The sequence below is a fragment of the Mobula hypostoma genome, chromosome X1 (genome assembly GCF_963921235.1).
Source record: "Mobula hypostoma chromosome X1, sMobHyp1.1, whole genome shotgun sequence".
Taxonomy (NCBI): Eukaryota; Metazoa; Chordata; class Chondrichthyes; order Myliobatiformes; family Myliobatidae; genus Mobula; species Mobula hypostoma.
The window spans coordinates 61,039,329-61,063,550 of NC_086128.1; the positions used below are offsets into that span (position 1 = coordinate 61,039,329).

Sequence of the window (24,222 nt, forward strand, 5' to 3'; positions counted from 1 at the left end):
AACTTACCCACATTCTTTGAACACCTCCACCGCGCTGCTGAGACCAAGTGGCGTCAACGTAAGGAGAGACTTGGAAAGACCCAACCAGCTACATCCATCACCACTTCAATGACCTACACCTGCCGACACTGCAATAGGACTTGTGGATCACAGATTGGCCTCTTCAGTCATCTCAAGGGCCACAAGTGACCAGATCAACCACCAGGAGAAGAATCATACTCGACTACGAGTGATCACTGATGATGATGAATACAAGTTTATTTGTCATGTATACATGGAAACATGCAACAAAATGTGTTGTTTGCGTTAAGAACCAGCAAGTTCTACCACACAATCCAGTGCCAACATAGCATGCCCACGATGCATGGTGGAACAATAGTGAACAAAGGGTAGTGTCATGTGGTTAGTAGAAACAGGAATCTTGGAATCTTGAGTGAAACCTGGACCCTGCAAAAAATTTCATACTCTACCAAAGAGGTAGAATGAATGAAAGGGTTAACACATGAGAAACATTTGATGGCTCTGGGTCTGTACTTGATGGGAGTTCAGAAGGATGGGGGAGGGAATACTGAATACAGAAAGGCCTAGATCAGGGGGTCAGCAACCTTTTTGCCTCTGTGGGCTGGATCACATATTAATGAGTGGACGGTGGGCCAGATAAATGCCATAATAAACTTGAAATATGGGAATTATCCATTTAAACACAACTAATTATGTTTTGCCTCAAATTAATGAATAACACATGCTAGAAAATCATTTGTGCTTAAGGTTGCCTACCCCTGGCCTAGACAGAGTGGATGTGGAGAGTGCGTTTCCTTTGGAGGGTCTAGGACCAGAGGACACAGCCTCAGAATAAAGGGACATCCCTTCAGAACCGAGATGAGGAGGAATTTCTTCAGGCAGAAAGGGTGGTGAGTCTGTGGAATTCATTGCCACAGAAGGATGTGAATGCTCAGTCATTGTGTGTATTTACGACAGAGATTGATATTTTATGGATTGATAAGGGGATTAAGGGTTACGGGGAGAACGCAGATGAATGGTGTTGAGAAAAGAAAAAAATATGACTGAATGACGAAACAGACCAGATGAACTGAATGGCCTAATTCTTCCTCTTTATCTTATCATATGGTGGAGGTTCATTGGTCCCACAGACTCCAGAACAAACAGTGCTTTTAAAAACAACTGGAATCAAAAATTAGATTAGTAGAACTTAAAGCAGATAAAAATAAATTACATATTACTTAAGCTCATCAGATATTTAAATGGCATACCTCAGTACTCGAGACCAAGAATCTCTGAAGACAGATGCCTTCACATACCTTATAGAAACATGTCAGTCACTCCACCTGTGTTCAGAGGCTCCTACCCTCCTTCATTTCAGCTGATGAGTGTAGCCTCCCATTCCGTTTCATTTGTCTACTTACCCAATCTCCCCTCAAAAAAATCTTTTTCATGGGAAAATTACAAATGGACGATCATATCTGAAAACGATAACGTTGTTAAAATGGGGTTTGGCTCACCTGCTCAAATCCTGGCTCATTGTGATACGGATTCTCCGTCATGAGGGACTGGATGGATATGAGTACTGAGGAGATGCTCTGGGCTGGACTCCAAGCAGGACCTGTCCAGGTGCTTTAAAAAAAAAGTATTTCCTTCAGATACAGTAGAAAGTTCCGAGAATAGACTATTGAACATGGTATCAGAGCAAATTTTATTAGGTACACCTGCTTGTTAATACAAATATCTAATCAGCCAATCATGTGGCAGCAACTCAATGCATGAAAGCATGCTGACGTGGCCAAGAGGCTCAGTTGTTCAGACCAAACATCAGAATGGGTGAAGAAATGAGATCTAAGTAACTTTGACTGTGGAATGATTGTTGGTGCCAGGTGGGGTGGTTTGAGTACCTCAGAAACTGCTGATCTCCTGGGATTTTCACACACAACAGACCCCAGAGTTTACAGAGAATGGTGCAAGAAACAAAAAACAAATCCAGTGAGTGTCAGTTCTATGGACAAGAATGCCTTGTTAATGAGAGAGGTCAGAGGAGAATGACCAGATCGGTTCAAGCTGACAGGAAGGTGACAGTAACTCAAATAACCACATGTTACAACAGTGGTGTGCAGAAGAGCATCTCTGAATGCACAACACATCGAACTTTGAAGTGGACGGGCTACAGCAACAGAAGACCACGAACATACACTCAATGGCCACTTTATTAGGGTGAGGAGGTATCTAATAAAAGTGACCACTGAATGCATAATGCTGTAAGCATTCAGGAACAGATGCTGCCTGATCTACTAAACATCTCCTGGCTTTATTTAGAGATACAGCATGGTAACAAGCCCTTGTGGCTTAATGAGCCCACCCCACCCCGCCCCAATTACACCCATGTGAACAATTCATCTGTATGTCTTTGGACTGTGGGAGGAAACTTGAGTGGTCACGGGGAGAATCCTCACAGACAGCGGTGGAATTGAACCTGGGTCACTGGCACTGTAATAGCATTATGCTAACCACTGCACTATTATAGTGCCAGTGACCCGGTTTTTCTCCAGATTTCCAGAAAGGGTTGATTTTTGATTTTCTTTGATTAACAGCACAAACTGGAATGAGTAACCAGACACAATTAAACTGAAGAAATGCATGCACACATAGTGCGACAAATTAAGTCACATTGGATCTGGTGCACATAGGGTCCATGGTGAGTTAATAAATTGGATCCAACATTGGCTTTATTGTAGAAGGCAGAGTGTAGTTTTGGAGGGGTATTTTTCTGACTGGTGGTCATCATGGGCACTCGCCTCCTCAGCATCCAGGACATCTTCAAGGAGCAATGCCTCAAAAAGGCGACATCCATCATGATGGACCCCCATCACCCAGGACATTGTTACCACCAGGGAGGAGGTACAGGAGCCTGAAGGCACACACACAGCGATTCAGGAACAGCTCCTTCCCCTCTGCCATCTGATGTCTGAATGGACACTGAATCCATGAATACCACCTCAGTACTGTTTCTCTTCTTGCACTACTTATTTATATAAATGATTTAGTTATATACTGTAATGTACTGCTGCAAAACAACAAATATCACGACATATGCCAGTGATATTAAACACGATTCTGATCAGTCCCTTTTCATAAGGATGTGTGCTAGAATCTGCCTGAAGTTGTAAGTGATCTGCTTAAAATATTTGCAGACATGTCTGGGTGTGGTTGATCTTATAAGAGTTTTTTGTGGAGGTTGTCTACATGGACTTTAGCAATGCCTTTGACAAAGTCCCACCTAGGAGGCTGGTCCAAAACGTGTAGTCACTTAACTTTCAGGATGAAGCAGTTAATTGGATTAAATAGTAGTTGGGAGAAGATGGCAGCACGATGACAGCACACGCGGCCACTCCAGTGATGAATATCTGTTATCTGTCAAGTAGGGGACCGTGCACAATTCCTGATTTGATGGAGACAGACGTGAGTGCACAGCGGAACATCTGGAAAACTTCTGAAATGCCCGCTTCGCTGCCACTGCTACTGTGTGGTAACCGGAATCTCCGGAGCTGAAGCCTCGAAATCCTCGGCTTTGCATGTTTCAGCGGCCGGAGAGGTCGAAGGCGCTTGGCAGAGGATGGTGCTCAGGAGGCTGTATCGGAGGATCGAAGTTTTCAGACGGATGGACTCAGGGTCGGCTGTTTCCGGTAAGCTGATGGTGCCTGGAGGTTTATGGCAGGGAGTTTCTCCCTTTTGCTGCTATCGGGGATTCGGGAGTCGATCAACTTGGGGACTTTGAGACTTTTTTTTTTACTGTGCCTATGGACTGTTCTTCATCAAATTATGGTATTGCTTTGCATTGCTGTAACTATATGGTATAATTATGTGGTTTTGTTAGTGTTAGTCTTTGGTCTGTCTTGTTTTCTGTGATACCACGCCGGAGAAACATTGCATGCATGCATTTCTAAATGATAATAAAAGAGGACTGAGTGTTCTCATAATCTAATATTGACTTAAAGGGAGAAGCGAGATAGTGGTAGCAGATGATTGTGTCACTAACTTAAGGGTTCCCAACCTTTTTTATGCCATGGACCCTTACCATTAACTGAGGGGTTGATGGACCCCAGGTTGGAGGCCTGCTAGTCGTGTGCCACATGGATCACTGCTGGATCCATTCTTGCTTGTCATCTATGTCAATGATCTGGATGATAACGTGCTGAACTGGATCAGCTCAATTTGTGGATGACACCAAGATTGATGACATAGCAGACAGCAAAAAAGATACCAAAGCTTGTGAAGTGCTCTGGACCAGATGGGACAATGGGCTGAGAAATGGCATGAAATTTAATCCAGACAAGTGCAAGGTGATGCATTTTGGGAGGACAAACCAGGGTGGTACTTACACTATGAGCAGTAGGGCACTGATGAGTGTGGTAGAACAAAGGGATCTGGAACTACAGGTCCATAATTCATTGAAAGTGGTCTCACAGATTGAGAGGGTCTTAAAGAGTGTTTTGGCACATTGGACTTCATAAATCAAAGTATTAAGTACAGGATTTTGGATGTTATGCTGAAATTGCATAATACTTTGGTGAGACCAAATTTGGAGCATTGTGTGCAGTCCTGGCTACCTACCTGCAGGAAAGACATCAGTAAATTTGAAAGGTTGCAGAGAAAAATCACAAGGGTATTGCTGGGAGTTTGAAGGCATGAGTTGTAGGGAAACTTGAATGGGTTAGGACTTTATTCCTAGGAGAAGGAAGGAAGATATTATAGAGGTGTACAAAATTATAAGGGGTCTAGATAGGATAAATGCAAGCAGGCTTTTTCCATTGAGGTTGGGTGAGACGAACTACAGATTATAGGTTAAGGGTGAAAACTGAAAAATTTAAAGGGGAATCTAAGGATGAGCTTCTTCACTCAGAGGCTGGAGCGAGTGTGGAACAAGTTGCCAGTGGAAGTGATAGATGCAGGTTCAATTGCAACATTTAAGAAAAGTTTGGATAGGTACAATACTTGGATGAGAATGGTGTGGAAGGCTATGGTCCAGGTGCAGGTAGATGGGATTGCGGTTGGTGAGAAAGGTTGTCAAGGGATCAATTGGATTCTATCAATTAGAAATTTAATATCAGTTGAAAATTTAAGCTGAGGAATGGTAGATGGAATTTAACTCAAAGTCAGAGACACTATTTTCTGAAAGGGGAGCAAATTCAGAAATCTGAGGTGCAAAGGGACTTTGAAGTCCTACTGCAGGGTTCCCTAGAGGTTAACTTGCAGGTTCAGTCAGTAGTAAGGCAGGCAAATGCAATGTTAGCATTCATTTTGAGGACTGGAATGTAAAAGCAAGGACGTAATCAGAGGCTTTATAGGCATTGGTTAGACTGCATTTGGAATATTGTGAGAAGTTTTGAGCCCTTTATCGAAGAATAGACGTGCTGGCACTGGAGAGGTTGCAGGAGGTTTACAAGAATGATCATTGGTATGAAAGGGTTCATTCATATAAGGAATGTTTGATAGCTCTGGGGCCTGTACTCACTGAAGTTTTGAAGAATGGGATGGATCTCACTGAAACCTATCAAATTCTGAAAGCCCTGGATAGAGTGGACAGGCAGAGGATGTTTCCACTAGTGGGGGAAGTCTAGGATCAGAGGGCACAGCCTCAGAATACAAAGGCATCTCTAGAACAGAGATGGGGAGGAATTTCTTTAGGCAGATGGAGGTGAATCTGTGGAATTCACTACCACAAACGACTGTGGAGGCCAAGTCATTGAGTATATTTAAAGCAGAGGTTTATCAGTTCATGATTCCTAAGGGCATCAAAGGCTATAGGGAGAGGCAGGTGTATGGGGATGAGAAGGATAATAAATCAACCATGGAATGGCAGAGCAGACTTGATGGGCTGAATAGCCTAAATCTGCTCCTATGTCTTATGGACTAAGTGTGAAGTGTCACATTTTAGGTGGTGAGATAGGTCAAAGAGTAATGGCAAGACCCTTAGGAACACTGATGTAGAGGGATTGTGGGGTACAAGTGCATAGTTCCTTGGAAGTGGCAAACCCAAGAGAATAAGAGTGCCTTTATCGATCAGGACATGGAGCAGAAAAGACAGCAAGTCATGCTAGAGCTTTCAATACTCCAAGTGTAGTCTAAATATTGGTTTGATCACATTTGGAGTACTCAATGCAGTTTTCATCACTACATTACAGAAAGGATGTGGAGGCTTTGAAGAGGGTGCAGATGAGGCTCACCAGGATGTTGTCTGGATTAGGGAGTATTAGCTATAAAGAAGTGTTGGACAAATTTGGATTGTTTCCTCTGTAGCGGAGGCCAAGAAGCAATCTAAAGTTAGCTTTATTTGTCACATGTACCTAGAAACTCTAGAACATACAGCGAAATGTGTCATTTTCATCAACGACCAACACAGTCCGAGGATGTGCTGGGGCTGAGTCCACAAGTGTCGCCATACTTCCAGCATCGACATGGCATGAAAACAACTAACCCCATGGGAGGAAACTGCAGCACTCAGAGGGAAGCCATGGAGTTTCAGACAGAGGCAGAACTAAACCCCTACTGGTGGTGCTATAAAGCCATGTGCTAACCAGTCTACTACCATGCCACCTGGCATCCAAAGGGTAGATAATCAGAATCTTTCTTTCCAGTGTGGAAATGACAAATACTAAAGGATGTAGCTTTTAGATAAGAGGGGAAAAGTTTAAAGGAGATTTACAAGGCATGTTTTAAAAAAAACATGGAGTGGTTGGTGCCTGGAATACACTGCTAGGAGACATGGTGGAAGCAGTAACAATCGGAGCATTTAGGCAGACACGTGAAGAGGCAGAGAACAAAGGGATGTAGAACACATACTAGGGATGGGCTGTGTTTAACTTGGTATCACATTGTGTATGGGGTGTCCAGGGAGGGTTAGCACCTCTGGTGAACAGGCCTGTCATATCCATTCCGGGGCAGCTCCCCACCGGACACTCAACACTCACCTGTGGCTCCAAGTAGCTGTTTGATTGTGACAGCGGCCACACCCCGATACACCGCTTCGACAGGCGGGCTAAACCAGGTGAGGGTAGCCAGTGGGCCTCAAACCCCAAACCCCGGTGAGATGGGGACATGCTTGTCCTAGCAGACCAGGTGGATGAGATCTGCAGTGAGATCCAAATGGCTAGAAGGCAGTACTGCAACACTCCGCAGAGAGCGAAGGGCATGGCAAGGCACATTAGATGTCGTGGTCATCCACTGCAACCAAGGAAGAGCCCGGTTTGCGACGCTTGTTCGTACCACTGGACCCAGACGTCTGAGGTTGAGAGAGTGGAACTGCCCCAGCGCAGCAGCTTTTCCACTTTAACAACTCTCCTGTACAGGTTTCCTGTCTTTTTCAGACATGATGGACAACCATCAAGCTCAGTGAAGACATTGTGGGCTGAAGAGCCTGTTGCTGTGTTATAGTGTTCTATATTTGTTTCTCAAGTTCAAGTTTAATTGTCAGCCAATCAAACAGCATTTCTCTGGGGCCAAGGTGCAAAACACAGTAACACAGCAGAGTTATGATAGCAAAAAAACTTAGTCACAAAATACAATCATATAAAATATACTAATAGCAGAATTAATGTAATAAGTGGTCCAACAGCGACACTAAGCAGTATAATAGCAATATTAGCAGTCAACTAAAAAAAATCACTCCCCAGCTGCCTCTGAGACCAAGTGTGAATACGTAACTATATTCATTTACTTCTACCACGCCCCAACCCATGAGACAGATTACCATAACAAAACGCTCCAAAAAAAATACAATAGACAGAAAATAGATGCACAGCTCCTACATCCCAGTCCCCTAATTATTCGACCGCTTATTATGCTACACACTAAGTGTCATGGCCTGTAAATTGATGGTGCAAAATCTGCATCTTTGCACATCCACTGCACAAAAGATGAAAGAATTCTGCCTCTCTTTATGAAGTGTGTCAATTGCTGACTTGTACTGGTAAAAATAGTTAATATAATGGCTCTTTGACATAGCTAGCATGTCTGGAAAGGCTGGGAAACCACTCAGCTGAACATGATACACAACATGGGCTGGCTGGAGAGAAAAGGGGAAATCCCATCCAATTTTCAGGTTCAGGATTTGGTCATGAACCAGACTAGTATGGTGCATATTAAACATTGATTTCTCTGACTTCTGGTATTTTCCCCTCCCCGATCCCTCTGCTTCAATTCTCCACTCTGGCACCCCTCTTACCTCTTCTCTGTACCTGCCTGTCATCTCTCCTAGTGCTCCTCCTCCTTCCCTTTCTGCCATGGTCCATTTTCTTGTCCTATCACATTCCTTCTCCAGCCCTTTGCCCCCCACCCCCACGCACCCACCTGGCTTCAACAGTCACCTTCCAGCTTGAACTCCTTCCCTTCCCCCACCTTATTCTGGCATCTTCCCCCTTCCCAGTCCTGGTGAGGGATCTAGGCTCAAAATGTTGACTGTACTCTTTTCCATAGATGCTGCTTGACCTGCTGAGTTCCTCCAGAATTTTGAGGGTGTTGCTGTGGCTTTCCAGCATCTGCAGAATCTCGTGTTTAGTATGGTACATCTCAAGTGTGCTTACTTACTTTTATAAACACCATATTTTCATTTGACAATTTGTACGTACCCAAGTATGCTGAGGCACACTTTGCCATTTCTGTAAAAGTTTGGGTTAAAGCGGACAGTGTTACTCCCAGTCGTCATAAGTTTGACTCTCGGTGGGTGGATGGGATAGTCGGGAGGGCAGCGAAAGAGGAAAAGAAAAAAACCTCCTTCGTAAGGTGTGTCGAAAGGTCCTGTAATTAGTGCATGGATCTGGATGGAAAAGAACATAAAAATCTGATCAGAAAACGTTTAAGATTCACTTGTTCCACACTGCTTACTGTTATTATTTTATTTTGCGATACAACACGGTAACGGGCCCTCCTGGCCCAATGAGCTCATGACACCCAATTACACCCATGTGACCAATGAACCTAAAGTCATGAAAAACCAACAGCTCGTGATACTCATGTGGACCATGGAATTTATTTATTTAATGAGACACAGCACAGAATAGGCCCTTCTGGCTCTTCGAGCTACGTCACCCAGCAATCCCCCAGTTTAATCCCAGTCTAATCACGGGACAATTTTCAATGACCAATTAACCCAGCAAGCGGTACATCGGCGGGAGGAAACCAGAGCACCTGAAGGAAACTCACCTGGTCATGGAGAGAGCGTACATACTCCTTACAGACAGCATTAGGAAATGAACCGCATCGCTACCATTAATGCAGACAAGTGTGAGGTGCTGCACTTTGCGAGGACAAACCAAGGCTGTATTTACGTGGTGAGTGGTAGGATACTGAGGAGTGTTGTAGAACAGGGGTATCTCAGATTACAGATCCATAATTCCTTGAAAGTGACTCACAGGTAGATAGAGTCGCAAAAAGAACTTTTGGCACATTGGACTTCATAAATCAAAGTATTAGCCGTCAACCCATCTACTCCATGCCAGCCTGATCCCATCTGCCACCTACATCTGGACCACAGAGCACTTTCTTAAATGAAAAAAAAAACATAACCTTGGTACATGTATTCTGATATATTTGTCACATGTACATCGAAACATAAGTACAGTGAAATATGTCATTTGCTTTAATAACCAACACCACCGAAGCATGTCCTTGGGGTGGGGGTGGAGGGGAAGAGCCCACTAGTATCATCACACAATCCAGTGCCAACACTGGGCCTTTGATTTCCCCATCAGACTCTCAGAAATTCGCAGACTTCAGGTTCTGACCATTGGGCCTCGACTCCTGGACTTCTGACCAACCTTTGGGTTTTGATCTTCAGTATCCAACCAAGACACGCCGATGACATCAAAATGAGTGGAGACGAACTAAAGGACTTGAGCAGCGGACTCACCAATGACAGGACCCTAAGCACTAGGCCTTGAACACCAGCCTTGCGGTTTCATTGCTTAGGGGTCATAGGCCCTCTTCCTCATGTCTGATGGCTCCAGCCCTTGTCCTCACTGGTCTGTTGGCCCAACCTCCGACCTTCAAACAACCTAGACGCTGTGGCCTGTCGTCTAATTCCCTGACAATCCTGTCCCTAAGCCCTAGCCTGATCCTTGCTCCCCTCAAAAGCCATCTTACAAGCCTAAAAAAACCTAAAGTAACAACTAAATCTGAGCTGCAACTTTAAAGGAGATTGTAGCTCAGTGCCATCGCAGCCAGATCTTCATATCTACTGTTGATAGAGGAATGAATACCCAATGTTCAGAGGTGGGTTTGTCATAGTGCCCTTAGTAAATTTTGGAGCTGTATTTTTGTAGGCATGTAGAAGGTATTCTGTCACATTCCAGCTTGGATCTTGTAAATAACGCTTCGAGAGGTCAGGAAACAAGTCACTCACTGAAGATTCTCACAGTCATAGCATGCTCAGAATAGTCCAGTTAGAGTTCTGGTGAATGGTGACCTCCTAGAATTTTGATGATGACTACCACAACAATAATATCACTGAATTAACAAGGTAGATAACTAGACTCACACTGGAGAGCAACACATCTCTACACTCTGCGCTCCATATTCGAAGGCCAGCAATTTGAATGTGGGCCGAAGGGCATCCATAGATGGATGTAGGGCTGGCACACCAGCAAGGACGAAGGCTGATGCACTCCACCCTCCTCAAGCAAGTCAATGGTGGGTTCCAGGATCAGAGTTCTGTGTGGATAGAAGGCATGAGGACCGGTAACCCCATAGGTACGCGAGTCTGTGAATTCGGAGTTCAAGGCCTTGCGTTCAGGGTCCTACCTACGGTGAATCTGGACTTTGAGGCGTGGAGTTCGGGGCCCACATTCATTTTGTGGGGTCAATATTGAGGATCGAAGCCCAACAGTCAGGATTTTCCTGGTGGTGGCTGATGGAGTAACAGCAATCTGCTGTTGCTCCAACTCTAATTATCTTACTATTTCCAACCTGTCTTGAAACTTCTTTTTAAGTGTGACATTCTTTCATTATGGATACAAGGAGGGCCAGAGATAACAAAAAGGATGATCTCCTTGCTTCTTTGGATTCTATTATGGATTTGCTGCAAAGTCATACACAAGAAGCCTCTGAGAAGTTTCAACAATTCAGCTCTGAATTTAAACAAATAGATGGTAAATTGGATTCTATTCAACAAACTCTTAATGAGCACGATAAATGTATAAAAAATAATGAAGCAATTTTGTCGTCTCTGGAAACAGAAGTGGATGAATTGCAAAAGCTTTATGAAAAGCAATCGAAGTCCAACGGAAAAGTTAAGACAGAAGATGATCAACCTAGAAAACAGAAGTAGAAGAAACAACTGGGTTCTGGGTCTCAAAGAATTAATCGAAGGTAATCATCCTTTGGAATCTTTTGCAAACTTTTTGCAAGAATTATTTCCAGAAATGTTGATGTCTTTGCCTATGATTGATTGAGTTCACAGATCTCCCCTCTTTAGACCTCCTAAGGGAGATAGACCAAGATCAGTAATAATGTTTTCATGAATTTTAAACAAAGGAACTGTTAATTCGCGAATCTCATCAAAAAGGCATGATTGACTATAACAGTTGTAAGACTAGAATTGTCAAACTTTATTCACCTGAGGTTATGCAGGAACGTGCTAAGTTCAAAGTAGTTATGTCCATGTTTTTTAGGTTTTAACCTTCCCTTCGCTACCCAGCCTGACTCAGAATCACACTTAAAGATGGATCTTTCGAATGGATTCGTTCGACTGTTGAAGCACAAAGGTTTTAAAATCCGAAGCCTAGCTGTTTAATTTGTCTTTACATGAAGACACAAGATTAAATGAGAAATTTTTAAATTCACGGATCCCTTCGAAGGGGTATGATTGGTTATAGGTTGGAATATTAAGATTCTTGAAGATTATTTGTTTGAGGTTATGTAGGAACATGTTAAGTTTCAACAAGCTTTATTGGATTTTTTTTTTAACAAGGGTTCAAGCCGTCCCCTGGCTACCCAGTTTGACTGAGAATCTCATTAAAGATGGCTCCCTCGAATGGTTTCGTTTGAATGCTGAAGCACAAAGATTTTTTAAATTTGAAGGTTAAATGCTTAGTCTGTTTTTTCATGAAGATACAAGATTAATGTTTAATGTCTTTCTGTATGAATAGTTGCATTTTTATTTTTGGTAAACCTTTATAACTAATTTCCTTTTGTATTTTTTAATACTGTGTTTTTGATGTACGAGAATTGAATTTCTTATTTGGATATTGTTTTGTCTAGGTTGGAATATAAATAACCTTGAAACGAATTGGAGCGATCATCAGGTTTTTTTTTTGGGGGGGTTTGTCCGTAGTTGTAGATGCCGGCTTTCTATTGGTCGGCCTTCTTTCTTTGGGAGGTGGGTGGGGTATGGTTTTTTTTCTTAGAAGCTGTTTTTGAATTTTTAGCCAACCTGTTGCTTGGTTACCACTTCTCAAGGTTTACGGGTTGGTTTTAACTTACATTTTAACCCTTCCTTTAAATAATATTAAAAATGGACCAAACTATTAATTTACTCAGTTTTAACGTGAAAGGGTTAAATTACCCTGTTAAATGTAATAAGATTTTTTGCTTACATTAGGAAATTTAAGATCCCTATTATTTTCTTACAAGAAACTCACATACACAAATGTGATAATTTATGTTTTTTTTTAGCTATTGGAAGGGAGTTTGTTTTCATTCTTCTTTTCAGGCCAAATCTAGAGGAGTTTCGATTCTTATAGATTATACACTTTCCTTTGTCCAACATAAAGTAGTGTCTGATACCAATGAATATTTTGTTATAGTTTCAGGAAAACTAGATAATAAATTAATAGTATTTGCCAAAGTGTATGCCCCAAATGTACATGATCCAGGATTCTTCGAGCAGTTTTTTTTTCGTTTTTACCAGATCTGAGTCTTTATTCTTTGGTGATGGGAGGAGATTTTAACTGTTGGCTGGACCCAATTTTAGACCAATCATCTTCTAAATCAGTGTCTCTTAATAAATCAGCTTTGTTTATTCAATTTTTTTTAATTGAAGTGTGGTATTGTTGATGTTTGGCATTTTTTACATCCTTTAGATAGAGAGTACTCATTTTTTTCCCCCATGTCCATCATACATATTCCAGGATTGATTGTTTTTTTTTATCATTAGTCAAATGATTTCATCAGTTCGTTCCTGTGAATATAAAGAGATTGCTGTCTCAGACCATGCTCCTGTATTTCTATCTTTAAATCTCCCTGGTCTCCCTCAAGCAAACAGATCTTGGTGTTTTAATACAACTTTGTTATCTGATAAGGAATTCTTAAAATTTCTAGAGAAGCATATTATTTTGTTTTTTGAAGAGAATAAAAAGGAAGAGACTTCCAATCTTATTGTATGGGATACTTTCAAGGCCTATATTAGAGGACAAGTTATTTCTTATACTGCAAGTGTTAAGAATAAAGCTAATAAAGAAAGAACTGAATTAGCCAATCAATTGAAACAATTAGATCAAAAATATGCTACAGCTCCAGATCAAAGTTGCTGGTGAATGCAGCAGGCCAGGCAGCGTCTCTAGGAAGAGGTACAGTCGACGTTTCAGGCCGAGACCCTTCGTCAGGACTAACTGAAACGTCAACTGTACCTCCTCCTAGAGATGCTGCCTGGCCTGCTGCATTCACCAGCAACTTTGATGTGTGTTGCTTGAATTTCTAGCATCTGCAGAATTCCTCGTGTTTACTATAGTTCCAGATCCTCTTTTACATAAAAGACGTATTAAAACTAAATATGATCTTCTGTTAACATATGCAATTGAAACTCAACTTCTTAAAGATAAAACTCGTCGACTGTACCTCTTCCTAGAGATGCTGCCTGGCCTGCTGTGTTCACCAGCAACTTTGATGTGTGTTGCTTGAATTTCCAGCATCTGCAGAATTCCTCGTGTTTACTATAGCTCCAGATCCTCTTTTATATAAAAGACACGTTGAAGTTAAAACTAAATATCATCTTCTGTTAACATATCCAATTGAAACTCAACTTCTTAAAGATAAAACTCAATTTTACATTCATGGAGATAAATCAGGCAAAGTATTGGCCAACCAATTAAAAACTTCCATAGTTAAACGACAAATTAAAGAAATTTGTAAAACTAATGGTGATAGGACAACTGATCACTCTGAAATAAATGATACTTTTAGAGAATTCTATTCTAAACTTTATAGTTCTGATTCCTCTAAAGATAGTACTGTAATGAATAATTTTCTAGATCAATTAAATATCCCTGCCCCTTCTGCAGATAATTGCAAACAGATGGATCTTTCTTCCTCATTTCTCATGAGGAAATTGCCGAGGCGATACGTTCATTACACTCGGGGAAGACTCCGGGTCCAGGTGGATCTTCTGGAGAATTTTATAAGGCTTTTTTTTCATTAATTATACCAGTTACACTTAGTCATTTTGGATTCTTTCAAATTGGGTAGCTTGCCTCAATCTTTTTATGAAGCTTCTATTTTGCTTATCCTAAAAAAGAACAAGGACCCAACTGAATGCTCTTCATGTAGACCAATTTCATTACTCAATGTTGATACTAAAATTCTTTTTAAAGTTCTGGCTCGTAGGATTGAAAATATTTTACGTTCTATTATTTCTGATGATCAGACTGGATTTATTAAAAACCGACATTCCCATTTTATTATATGCCGTGTATTAAATGTTATTTACTCTCCTTCTCAGGAGATATCGGAATGTGTGATATCCTTAGATGCTGAGAAGGCCTTTGACCCGGTTGAATGGAATTATTTATTTAAAACCTTAGAACAATTTAATTTTGGACCAGATTTTATTCAATGGATTAAATTACTTTATCTATCTCCTTCTGCTCGGGTTCTTACTAATTTTAAAAATTCCAAACCATTTAAACTTCACCGCGGAACTAGACAAGGCTGTCCGTTGAGTCCTTTGCTCCTTGATTTAGCTTTAGAACCCCCAGCCATTGCTTTTCGAGAATCTAGTGATATCTGTGGTAATTTAAGGAGAGGTATTACTCACAAAATCTCGCTTTACGCTGATGATATATTGCTTTTTATCTCTAATGTTGAGACCTCGTTACCTTGCATACTTTCTTTACTCTCCCGTTTTAGAGAGTTTTCAGGATATAAATTGAACCTACATAAGAATGAATTATTTCCTTTAAATAATTTGGTAGTAATTAATTCTAATCTCCCTTTTAAAATTGTAAGGAATCAATTTACTTATTTGGGTGTAACAGTCACGAAGAATTACAAACACCCGTTTAAAGAAAACATCCTTACTTTATTGAACCATGTAAAAAGGATATCATTAAATTGGTCACCTCTTTCAATATCGTTGATTGGACGAATTAATTCTATTAAAATGAATATTCTACCTAAATTTATACATCTTTTTCAGGCTTTACCCATTTTTATTCCTAAATCCTTTTTTGATTCTCTTGATTCTATTTTGTCCTCTTATATATGGAAAAATAAATGTCCTCGATTAAATAAAGTTCATCTTCAAAAATCTGAACAGTCTGGAGGTTTAGCCTTACCTAATTTTAGGTTTTACTACTGAGCAGTTAATATACGATATCTTACGTTTTGGCTATATTATATTAATCGTGTAGACTGTCCAGTATGGATTTCTTTAGAAGCTAACTGTTAATAAATTTTCTATTATTTCTCTTCTGGGATCCTCACTTCCTTTATTTGTAAGTAAACTAACTGATATTGTGCTGTATGTCTTCTATGTTTTTCTATAATTTAATAGTTAAACATACTGAGGATCTGGATACAATTTAGAAAACACTTTGGTTTATTGAGATTTTCCCTTTCAAGTCCCGCTTATTCTAACTTTTTTTTAAACCCTCCATGACTGATTTAGTTTTTAAAGAATGGGACAGGTTGGGTATTAAATGTTTTTGGGATGTTTTTTGGGGGAAATCTTTTTTCATTTGCGCAATTGTCAGCTAAGTATAGCTTACACAAAACTCACTTTTTTTAAGATATTTACAAATCAGAGACTTTCTAAGATGTCAATTATGCACATTTCCTATAAGCTCAGATAAGAACTTACTGGATGTAATTTTAAATTTGACACCTTTTCATAATGGTTCAATATCTAATATTTATGGCATGTTACTGGAGATGAGGAATGTTCCTTTAGACAAAATTAAGAATCTCTGGGAACAAGATTTACAGACATCAATGTCTGAGGAAACTTGGAATGAAATTTTTAAACTAGTTAATACTTCATCGTTATGTGCTCGCCATTCCCTCATACAATTTAAGGTGGTAAATAGAGCTCATATGACTAAGGATAAGCTATCTCGTTTTTATTCGGATATATCTCCCTACTGTGACAGATGTAATAATGGAGAAGCTTCATTAATTCATATGTTTTGGACTTGTCCGAGTCTTGAAAAATATTGGAAGGAAGTTTTTCAAACTTTTTCTTTACTTTTCAAAATCAATTTTAAGCCTAATGATTTGGTATTGTTGCAGGACAAGATATCAAGTTGAAGACATCTGATTTACATATTTTGGCCTTTAGCTCTCTTATAGCTAGGAGGACGCTTTTGTTTAAATGGAAAGATGTTTTCCCTCCTACTCATGCTCAATGGTTATGTGACGTTATGTTATGCTTAGATTTACAGAAGATTCGTTGTTCAATTTCTGAACCTCGTCAAGACTTTCAAACATTGTGGGGACCTTTTTGAATTATTTTCAAAACCTTCAAGTAGTTGTTTAAATTCAGATGTTGGCTATTACAATTTTTTACTATATAAGGTATTCCAACGGTCAATCAGAAGTCCGGAGGTTGAGATCCAAAGGCCAAAGCCTGGGTCTGAGTCTCTATGAGTCCCCTAGGGAAGTTGAAGGCCCAATACCTGCGAGTCAGAGTCCACTGGAAGCTGGAGGCAAGGAGACTGCCTGTTCAGGGGTTAGAGGTCTGTCTCTGTGTGTGCGTCAGTGGAGGGAAGCCGGTAAGGGGCTTCTTTTGCTGTTGTTGCTTATTGTGGGTTTATGTGGCGACACCTGCAGGCTATCCTCAGCATACCCTTAGGCTGTGTTAGCTGTTAGCACACACACACTTCACTGTATGTTTCAAGGTACATGTGATAAATAAATGACCCTGATAGATTAATTAATCTAGAACATAGAACACTACAGCACAATATAGGCCCTTTGGTTCATGATGTTGTGCCGACCTTTTATCTACTCCAAAATGAATTAGCCCTTCGTTTCTACAGACCTCCATTTTTTCTAATATCCATGTGCCTGTATCAGAATAAAGTTCAATATGACTAGCATATGTCATGAAACTTAAGTGACAGCAGTACACTGCAATAATCCGCTCGTTTGCTCCCACAGCTTCACGTCGCCATGATTGGAAGGTTGAGGGGACTAAGTTCAGGCATTGATATTTCATCCTGAAAGTTTTGTTGCAAATGTGGGCCTTCCTTCCTGAAGAGTATTGAACGTCATCAATACCAGAGCAGTCACTGACAGCATTTAAGGGGGGGGGGGGGGTCCAAACAAGCTCATGAATCACCAAGGCACAGAAGGGTCTTGGTAATTCCATTTCTGTTTTGTATAACTCTACCACTACTAAGTGCAAGGAAGGTCATTGCTAGAAATGATCGGACCTACAGCAGTAGTGGGAGGAACCCCTGAAGGAACAAACACTTGCGGCCAAGATGATTAACTTTACTGCACAGGATTGGAAAAGGCTGCAGAGTTGTAAACTTACCAGCTTCATCCTAGGCACTAGCCTCCCCACCATGGAGGACATCTTCAAAAGGCAATGCCTCAAAAAGGCAGCATCCATCAGTAAGAACTCTCACAACCTTCTTCTTGTTACTCCAACAGGGAGGAAGTACAGAAACCTGAAGTGATTTAGGAACAGCCTCTTCCCCTCGCCACCATCAGACTCCTGAATGGACATTGAACCCTGAAAACTAACTCCACCTATATACTACTAAAACTCTCATGCTCTGTTTGTGACCTCCAATTAGCGCAAACGGTGCATTACAGCGGCAATATTTTTGGCTCAATTGACTTAAAATGCGCTAACTTACAGATTGCAGGCAAATTTCAGGGTTATATATTCGTATAAAATTGCTCACTCGCCAAAATCAACAGCCCCGCTTTCACTCGAGAGCAGATGTCAGCCATGATGGGAACTGTGACGCGACACCACGACGCATGTGACCGGCCAGCCTCAGAAGCGACTCACTTTGCTCACAGCAGCGACACCGACCGGAGCGAAAGGGCAGGGCAGCTCAATTTCGAGCGGCCACATTCTGCTAATCACCATCAGCATGTGCAGGACTGGGACAGATCAAACTGAGACCCATCAATAAGAGATAATTAAATCTTATTGTAATGATGTACTTTGAGACACCCATAAAACCCTTTGCTGCAGTCAAAGGACAGCGGTGACTATATCACATCCATTTAGGAGAGTGCCAACCACATCATCAAGAATAATCAGCATCCTTTGGTGTTAGTGCTTCATATCTTCTATCCAGCATTAGGATAAAAAATAAAGGTCAGCCTAATTATGCCATGTGGAAAGAGAAGGGGGACATTATGGTCAAGAGATGACGCCAAACGTCGTCGGAAAGCGGCAAGGAGAGGGAGAGAACAAGAATTAGATGAGGCCAGGGCTGCACAACTCCAGGATCAAAGAGTCAGGACAAAAAAGATAAGAGAAGAAGGGACAGAGGAGGAAAGGCATGCACGTCTCCAAAATTACAACTGGCATAGGAGGAGGAGAAATGAAGAGACAAAGGAGCTGAGAAATGCACGTCTCCAGGATCAGAGACAAACAACAAACAGAAGAAATAAAGAGACAGGGGATGAAAGGGCTGCATGTCTCCAGAATGACAAAAACAGGCACAGGAGGAGGAGAGAGGAAGTGACAAAGGAGCAGAGAAATGCACCTCTCCAAGATCAGAGATAAAGAATAAACAGCAGAAGAGACGGCGGATGAAAGGACTGCACGTCTCCAGAATGACAACGAGAGGCACAAGGGTGGCAGATCAATCAGAAATGATGCGATCAAAAGTGTCCTTTGTTAAACGAGGAGGAGCTATATTTGCTTTGCTACGCGTCGTTCTTCTTTAATAAACTGAGGTTTTCTTCTTCAATTTCCAAAGCAAAGTGATACCAATAGCATTCAGGAAAATTTAATGTTCATTCTGGTCACATCACACTGCACTACCCTTCTCTCAAAGGGTGCCCCAACAGGTCACCGCGTTGTCTAGTTACAATATATATTTCTTATTGTAATTTCCAGTATACTGAATGCTCTGCGGCTGCAAACCAACAAATTTCAAAACACATGTCAGTGATAACAAACCTAATTCTGAAGCCACAATATCCTTCCTCTGGGCAAGATAATACTCCAGCCTAGAGATATGTTTTCCATTTGGTACCCAGTGTTGTACTAGAGCTCCAAAAATTAAAAGTAAATTTATTATCATAGTACAAATGTCACCATACACAACCCTGAGATTCACTTTCTTGCGGGCATACTCAATAAATCCATAGAATAATAACCATAACGGAATCATTGTAACACTGCTCAACTGTGGCATTCAACCAGAGTGAAAAAGACAACAAACTGCAAATACAAAATGAAAGAAATAATAAATAAACAATAAATATCAAAAACATGAGATAAAGAGTCCTTGAAAGAGAGTCCATTGATTGTGGGAACATTTCAACGATGGAACAAGTGAAGTTATTTCTTTTGCATTAAGAGTCTGATGATTGAGGGGTAGAAATTGTTCCTGAACCTGGTGATGTGAGTCCTGAGGCTCCTGTATCTTTTTTCTGATGTAGCAGCGAGAAGAGAACATGTCCTGTGTGGTGAGGGTCCCTGATGATTGGTGCTGCTTTCTTGTGACAGCGTTTCATGTAGATGTGCTCAATGGCGGGGAGGGTTTTACCCGTGATGGACTGGGCTGTATCCTCTACCTTTTGCAGGATCTTCCGTTCAAGGGCATTAGTGTTTCCATACCAGGCTGAGATGCAGTCAATATACTCTCCACTACACATTAGAGAAGTTCATCAAACGTCTGGATTTGGCATATGGCATGTTCACAAATATCTAAGTAGAGGCGTAAAAGCTGTCTTGATGTCAAGGGCAATGATTACTAGCTCTCCTTTGGTACTTCAGTTCATTCTTGACCCCAGGTTATAACAAGGATTGCGACTGTGGGCACGGCAATAGCCAATCCTAGCATGCGTGGACAGGCTGGCCACAGTAAACTATATGCAGTAAAGCAGCTGGCATATTAAGAACACAAAAGAACAAGCAAATATTAAATACTTTAAATGTCTTCCTTGTCCGCACACAATTTCCAAAGGAGCATCTTGAAGGGATGGCGCGGTAGCATAGCGGTTAGCATTGCACTGTTACAGCACCAGTAAACCAGGTTTAATTCCGCCACTGGCTGCAAGTTGTTTTTTACGTTCTCTGTGACTGTGTGGGTTTCCTCAGGGTGCTCTGGCTTCCTTCCACATTCCACAAGACACAGGAGCAGAATAAGGCCATTCTGCCCATCATCTGCTCTGCCATTTCATCATGGCTGATCTATTTCCCTCTCAGCCCCATTTTCCTGCTTTCTCCCTTTGACACCCTGACTAATCAAGAATCTGGCAACCTGTTTTAAATACACCCAGAGTTGGCCTCCACAGCCAACTGTGGCAATGATTCCACAGATACACCACCCTCTGGCTAAAGAAATTCTTCATCTCCGGTCTAAATGGACGTCCCTCTTTTCTGAGGCTGTGCCCTCTGGACCTAGGTTCCCCCAACATAGGAAACATCTCTTCTACATCCACTCTGTTGAGGCCTTTCAACATCTGTTATTTTTCAATGATCCCCCCTCATTCTTCTGAATTCCTTATCAATCGCTCCTCATACGATAACCCTTTCATTCCTGGAATCATTCTCGTGAGCCTCCTTTGAACCCTCTCCAATGTCAGCACATCCTTTCTTACACAACAGCCCAAAAGTCCAAGTGAAGTGTCACCAGTGCCCTGTAAAGCCTCAGCATTACTCTTTTTTTATATTCTAGTCCTCCCAAAATTAATGTTAACATTGCATTTGCCTTCCACGGGTTAGTGAGTTAATTGGTCACATGGGTGTAATGAGTGGCGTGGGCTCATTGGGCCAGAAGGACCTGCCAATGTGCTGTATCTCTACATCAGAATTTCACATCCACATTCATGACCTTTGCAGTTGTGTGGTTGCTTCTCATGTTGGGAATTAGGTGCGTCTGTCTGTTATGAGCAGCTGACGACCCTTGATTTTAGGGTGCGGGGATGGGCTTCCATTGTTCCCCTTGGGCTCTGGGATAATTATCCACTGGCAAAACGTCATGTGTCACGTGTGTAGCTTCCATTGTAAAAGGAAATTTGATGCAAACATCTGTCATGCCCTGTTTGGATCAATCATTATCTCCTGTGTCATATAACGTGGGTGATCATGGTCTTTCCATGACCATGATTGTTCTTGGCAAGTTTTTTTCCTCAGAAGTGGTTTGCCATCGTCTTCTTCTGGCCAGTTATTTTACAAGACGGGTGACCTCAGTCATTACCAATTCTCTTCAGAGATTGTCTGCCTGGTGTAAGTGGTCACATAACCAGGACTTGTGATCTGCACCGGCTGCTCGTACGACCATCCACCACCTGCTCCCATGGCTTCACATGACCCTGATTGAGGTGAGGGGGGGTGGGAAGGTGCTACACCTTGCCCAAGGGTGATCTGCAGGCTACCAGAGGGAAGGAACACCTCACACCTCCTTTGGTAGAGACGTATCTCCACCCTGCCACCTCAGTATGTTTAAAAAAAAATGCCCCTATTCACCCAACTTCAAGGAACATCCAGCGTCTCTCGATGAAACTTTGCTCTCACTCCAGGAATTAGACTGATGAATCTCCTTTGGACCGTTTCCAATCCTAATACTTCCTTTCTTAGGAAAAAGGACCAGAACTATGAGCAGTACTCTAGGTGTGACCTCAACCTGTACAATTATAACATAACTTCCCTGTTTCTAAACCCAAAAAACAGAAACAAAATGCTGGAGGAACTCAGCAGGTCAGGCAGTTGATATTGAGCTGAGACCCTTCATTAGGACTGGAAAGGAAGGGGGAAAGGAGCCAGAATAAGGTGGGGGGGAGGAGAAGAAGTACAATTGAGAAGGTGATAGATGAGACCAGGTAGGTGGGTGGTCAGGGAGGAATGAAGTGACAAGCTGTGAGGTGATAGGTGGAAGAGGTAAAGGATGAAGAAGCATGAATATGATAGTGGAAAAAGGAGGGGCACCAGGAGGAGGTGATGGGCAGGTCAGGAGATGTGGTAAGAGGGGAACCAGAAAGGTGAATGGAATTGGGGGGGGGGGGGAGAAGAAAAGAAAAAAAAATTACCCAAAGTTAGAGAAATTGATGTTGAGCCAGCAGCTTGGAGGCTACCCAGATGGAATACAGGGTGCTGCTCTTCCAACCTGAGAGTGGCCTCATCACAGCAGTACAGGCCATGGACTGATTTGTCAGAATGGGAATGGTTAGTCAAATTAAAATGGATGGCCAATGGGAACGCCCGCCATTTGTGGCAGACAGAGCGAAGGTGCTCGAAGCCAACCACTTTACAATAAAGGTCAATTTCTCATCTGCCCTCTTAGCCACTTGGTGTGCTTTCCTGCTAATGTTTCTTACCAGGCCTCACACTTTCTGGCAGTGCATTTTAGATTCTAGTAATACATTGTGAAGGAAAAAAAACCCCCTCCTTTTAATATTTCACTTAGTTTAAAATGTATATACATAGAATGACTCAAACCTAGAGTGTGGGGTGGGCGGGGAAAGAACCAAGCCTCTGCAGGAGCTCTGTGGGATTGGCAATGTTTTGGGTAGAGACTAGAACTCCTGACACAGTCTCAAATCAAACAAGGCACTTCACCTGTGAGTCGGCTGGGGTGATATACTGCGTCCGGTGCTCCCAATGTGGCCTTCTATATATTGGCGAGACCCGACGCAGACTGGGAGATCGTTTTGCTGAACACCTACACTCTGTCCACCAGAGAAAGCAGGATCTCCCAGTGGCCACACATTTTAATTCCACGTCCCATTCCCATTCTGACATGTCTATCCACGGCCTCCTCTACTGTAAAGATGAAACCACACTCAGGTTGGAGGAACAATACCTTATATTCCGTCTGGGTAGCCTCCAACCTGATGGCGTGAACATTGACTTCTCTAACTTCTGTTAATGCCCCTTCTCCCCTTCTACCCCATCCCTTATTTATTATTTTTTCCTTTTCTTCTCTCTCTGTCCCTCTCACAATAACTCCTTGCCTGCTCTCCATCTTCCTCTGGTGCTCCCCTCCCCCTTTCTTTCTCCCTGGGTCTCCCGTCCCATGATCCTCCCCCTTCTCCAGCTCTGTATCCCTTTTGCCAATCAACTTTCCAGCTCTTGGCTCCATCCCTCCCCCTCCTGTCTTCTCCCATCATTTCCAATCTCCCCTCCCCCTCTTATTATCTCTTCTTTCAGTTAGTCCTGACGAAGGGTCTTGGCTCGAAACATCAACTGTACTTCTTCCTATAGATGATGCCTGGCTTGCTGCGTTCCACCAGCATTTTGTGTGTGTTGCTTGAACTTTCCCTTTGCCTCGTTGGGGTGTCGGAGTTTACAGTTCAGTTCTGGCGCCATCTGCAAGGAGGTTGCACCTTTTGGCCATGACAACACGGGTTTCCTCCCAGTCCAAACACGCACAGGTCAGAAGGATAATTATTCTGTGAGTAGTCTAGCATTAAATAGGTGAGCTGTTGGGTTAGAAGGAACTGTTCTGCGCCGTATTTCTTAATAAATAAATAATGCTTTTATTTCTGTTTTCCATCATTTGCATTTTGCTTTAACACTGGACACTAAATGAAGTACTAGGCCGTGTAACATAAAACACTTTGCAGTCATACCTTAGTCATATCCTGAGGGTCTGGGACCACAAACATCCCTGGAGGTGGCTCTTTGTAAATGGACATGATATCCCTGCATCAAAGGAGGACAGTGTTAAACTACATTCGCTGTTAAATTACAATGGTATGACAACCTGACCAAGCACTGCAATTAAGGTCTTTAAAACTGTAGAGGAACTTGACTGAGAAAATGTAGAGTTTTGCCATGTATGAGGAAAATGTTAATAATGCTTAAAG

General features: G+C 41.9%; 1 protein-coding gene across 2 annotated transcripts in view; it reads right to left on the reverse strand.

Moving 5' to 3' along the window:
• The window catches only part of LOC134340505 (ubiquitin-conjugating enzyme E2 Z-like), a 78,974-nt gene that overhangs the window by 44,449 nt on the left and 10,303 nt on the right, over positions 1-24,222 (reverse strand). For both annotated transcript variants that reach the window (XM_063037818.1, XM_063037817.1), the window contains exons 2-4: positions 23,986-24,058; positions 8,634-8,821; positions 1,521-1,632 (exon numbers count right to left, since the gene is read on the reverse strand). In XM_063037818.1, coding sequence (XP_062893888.1) covers positions 1,521-1,632; positions 8,634-8,821; positions 23,986-24,058 — 373 coding nt within the window. The remainder of the gene's footprint in view (positions 1-1,520; positions 1,633-8,633; positions 8,822-23,985; positions 24,059-24,222) is intronic.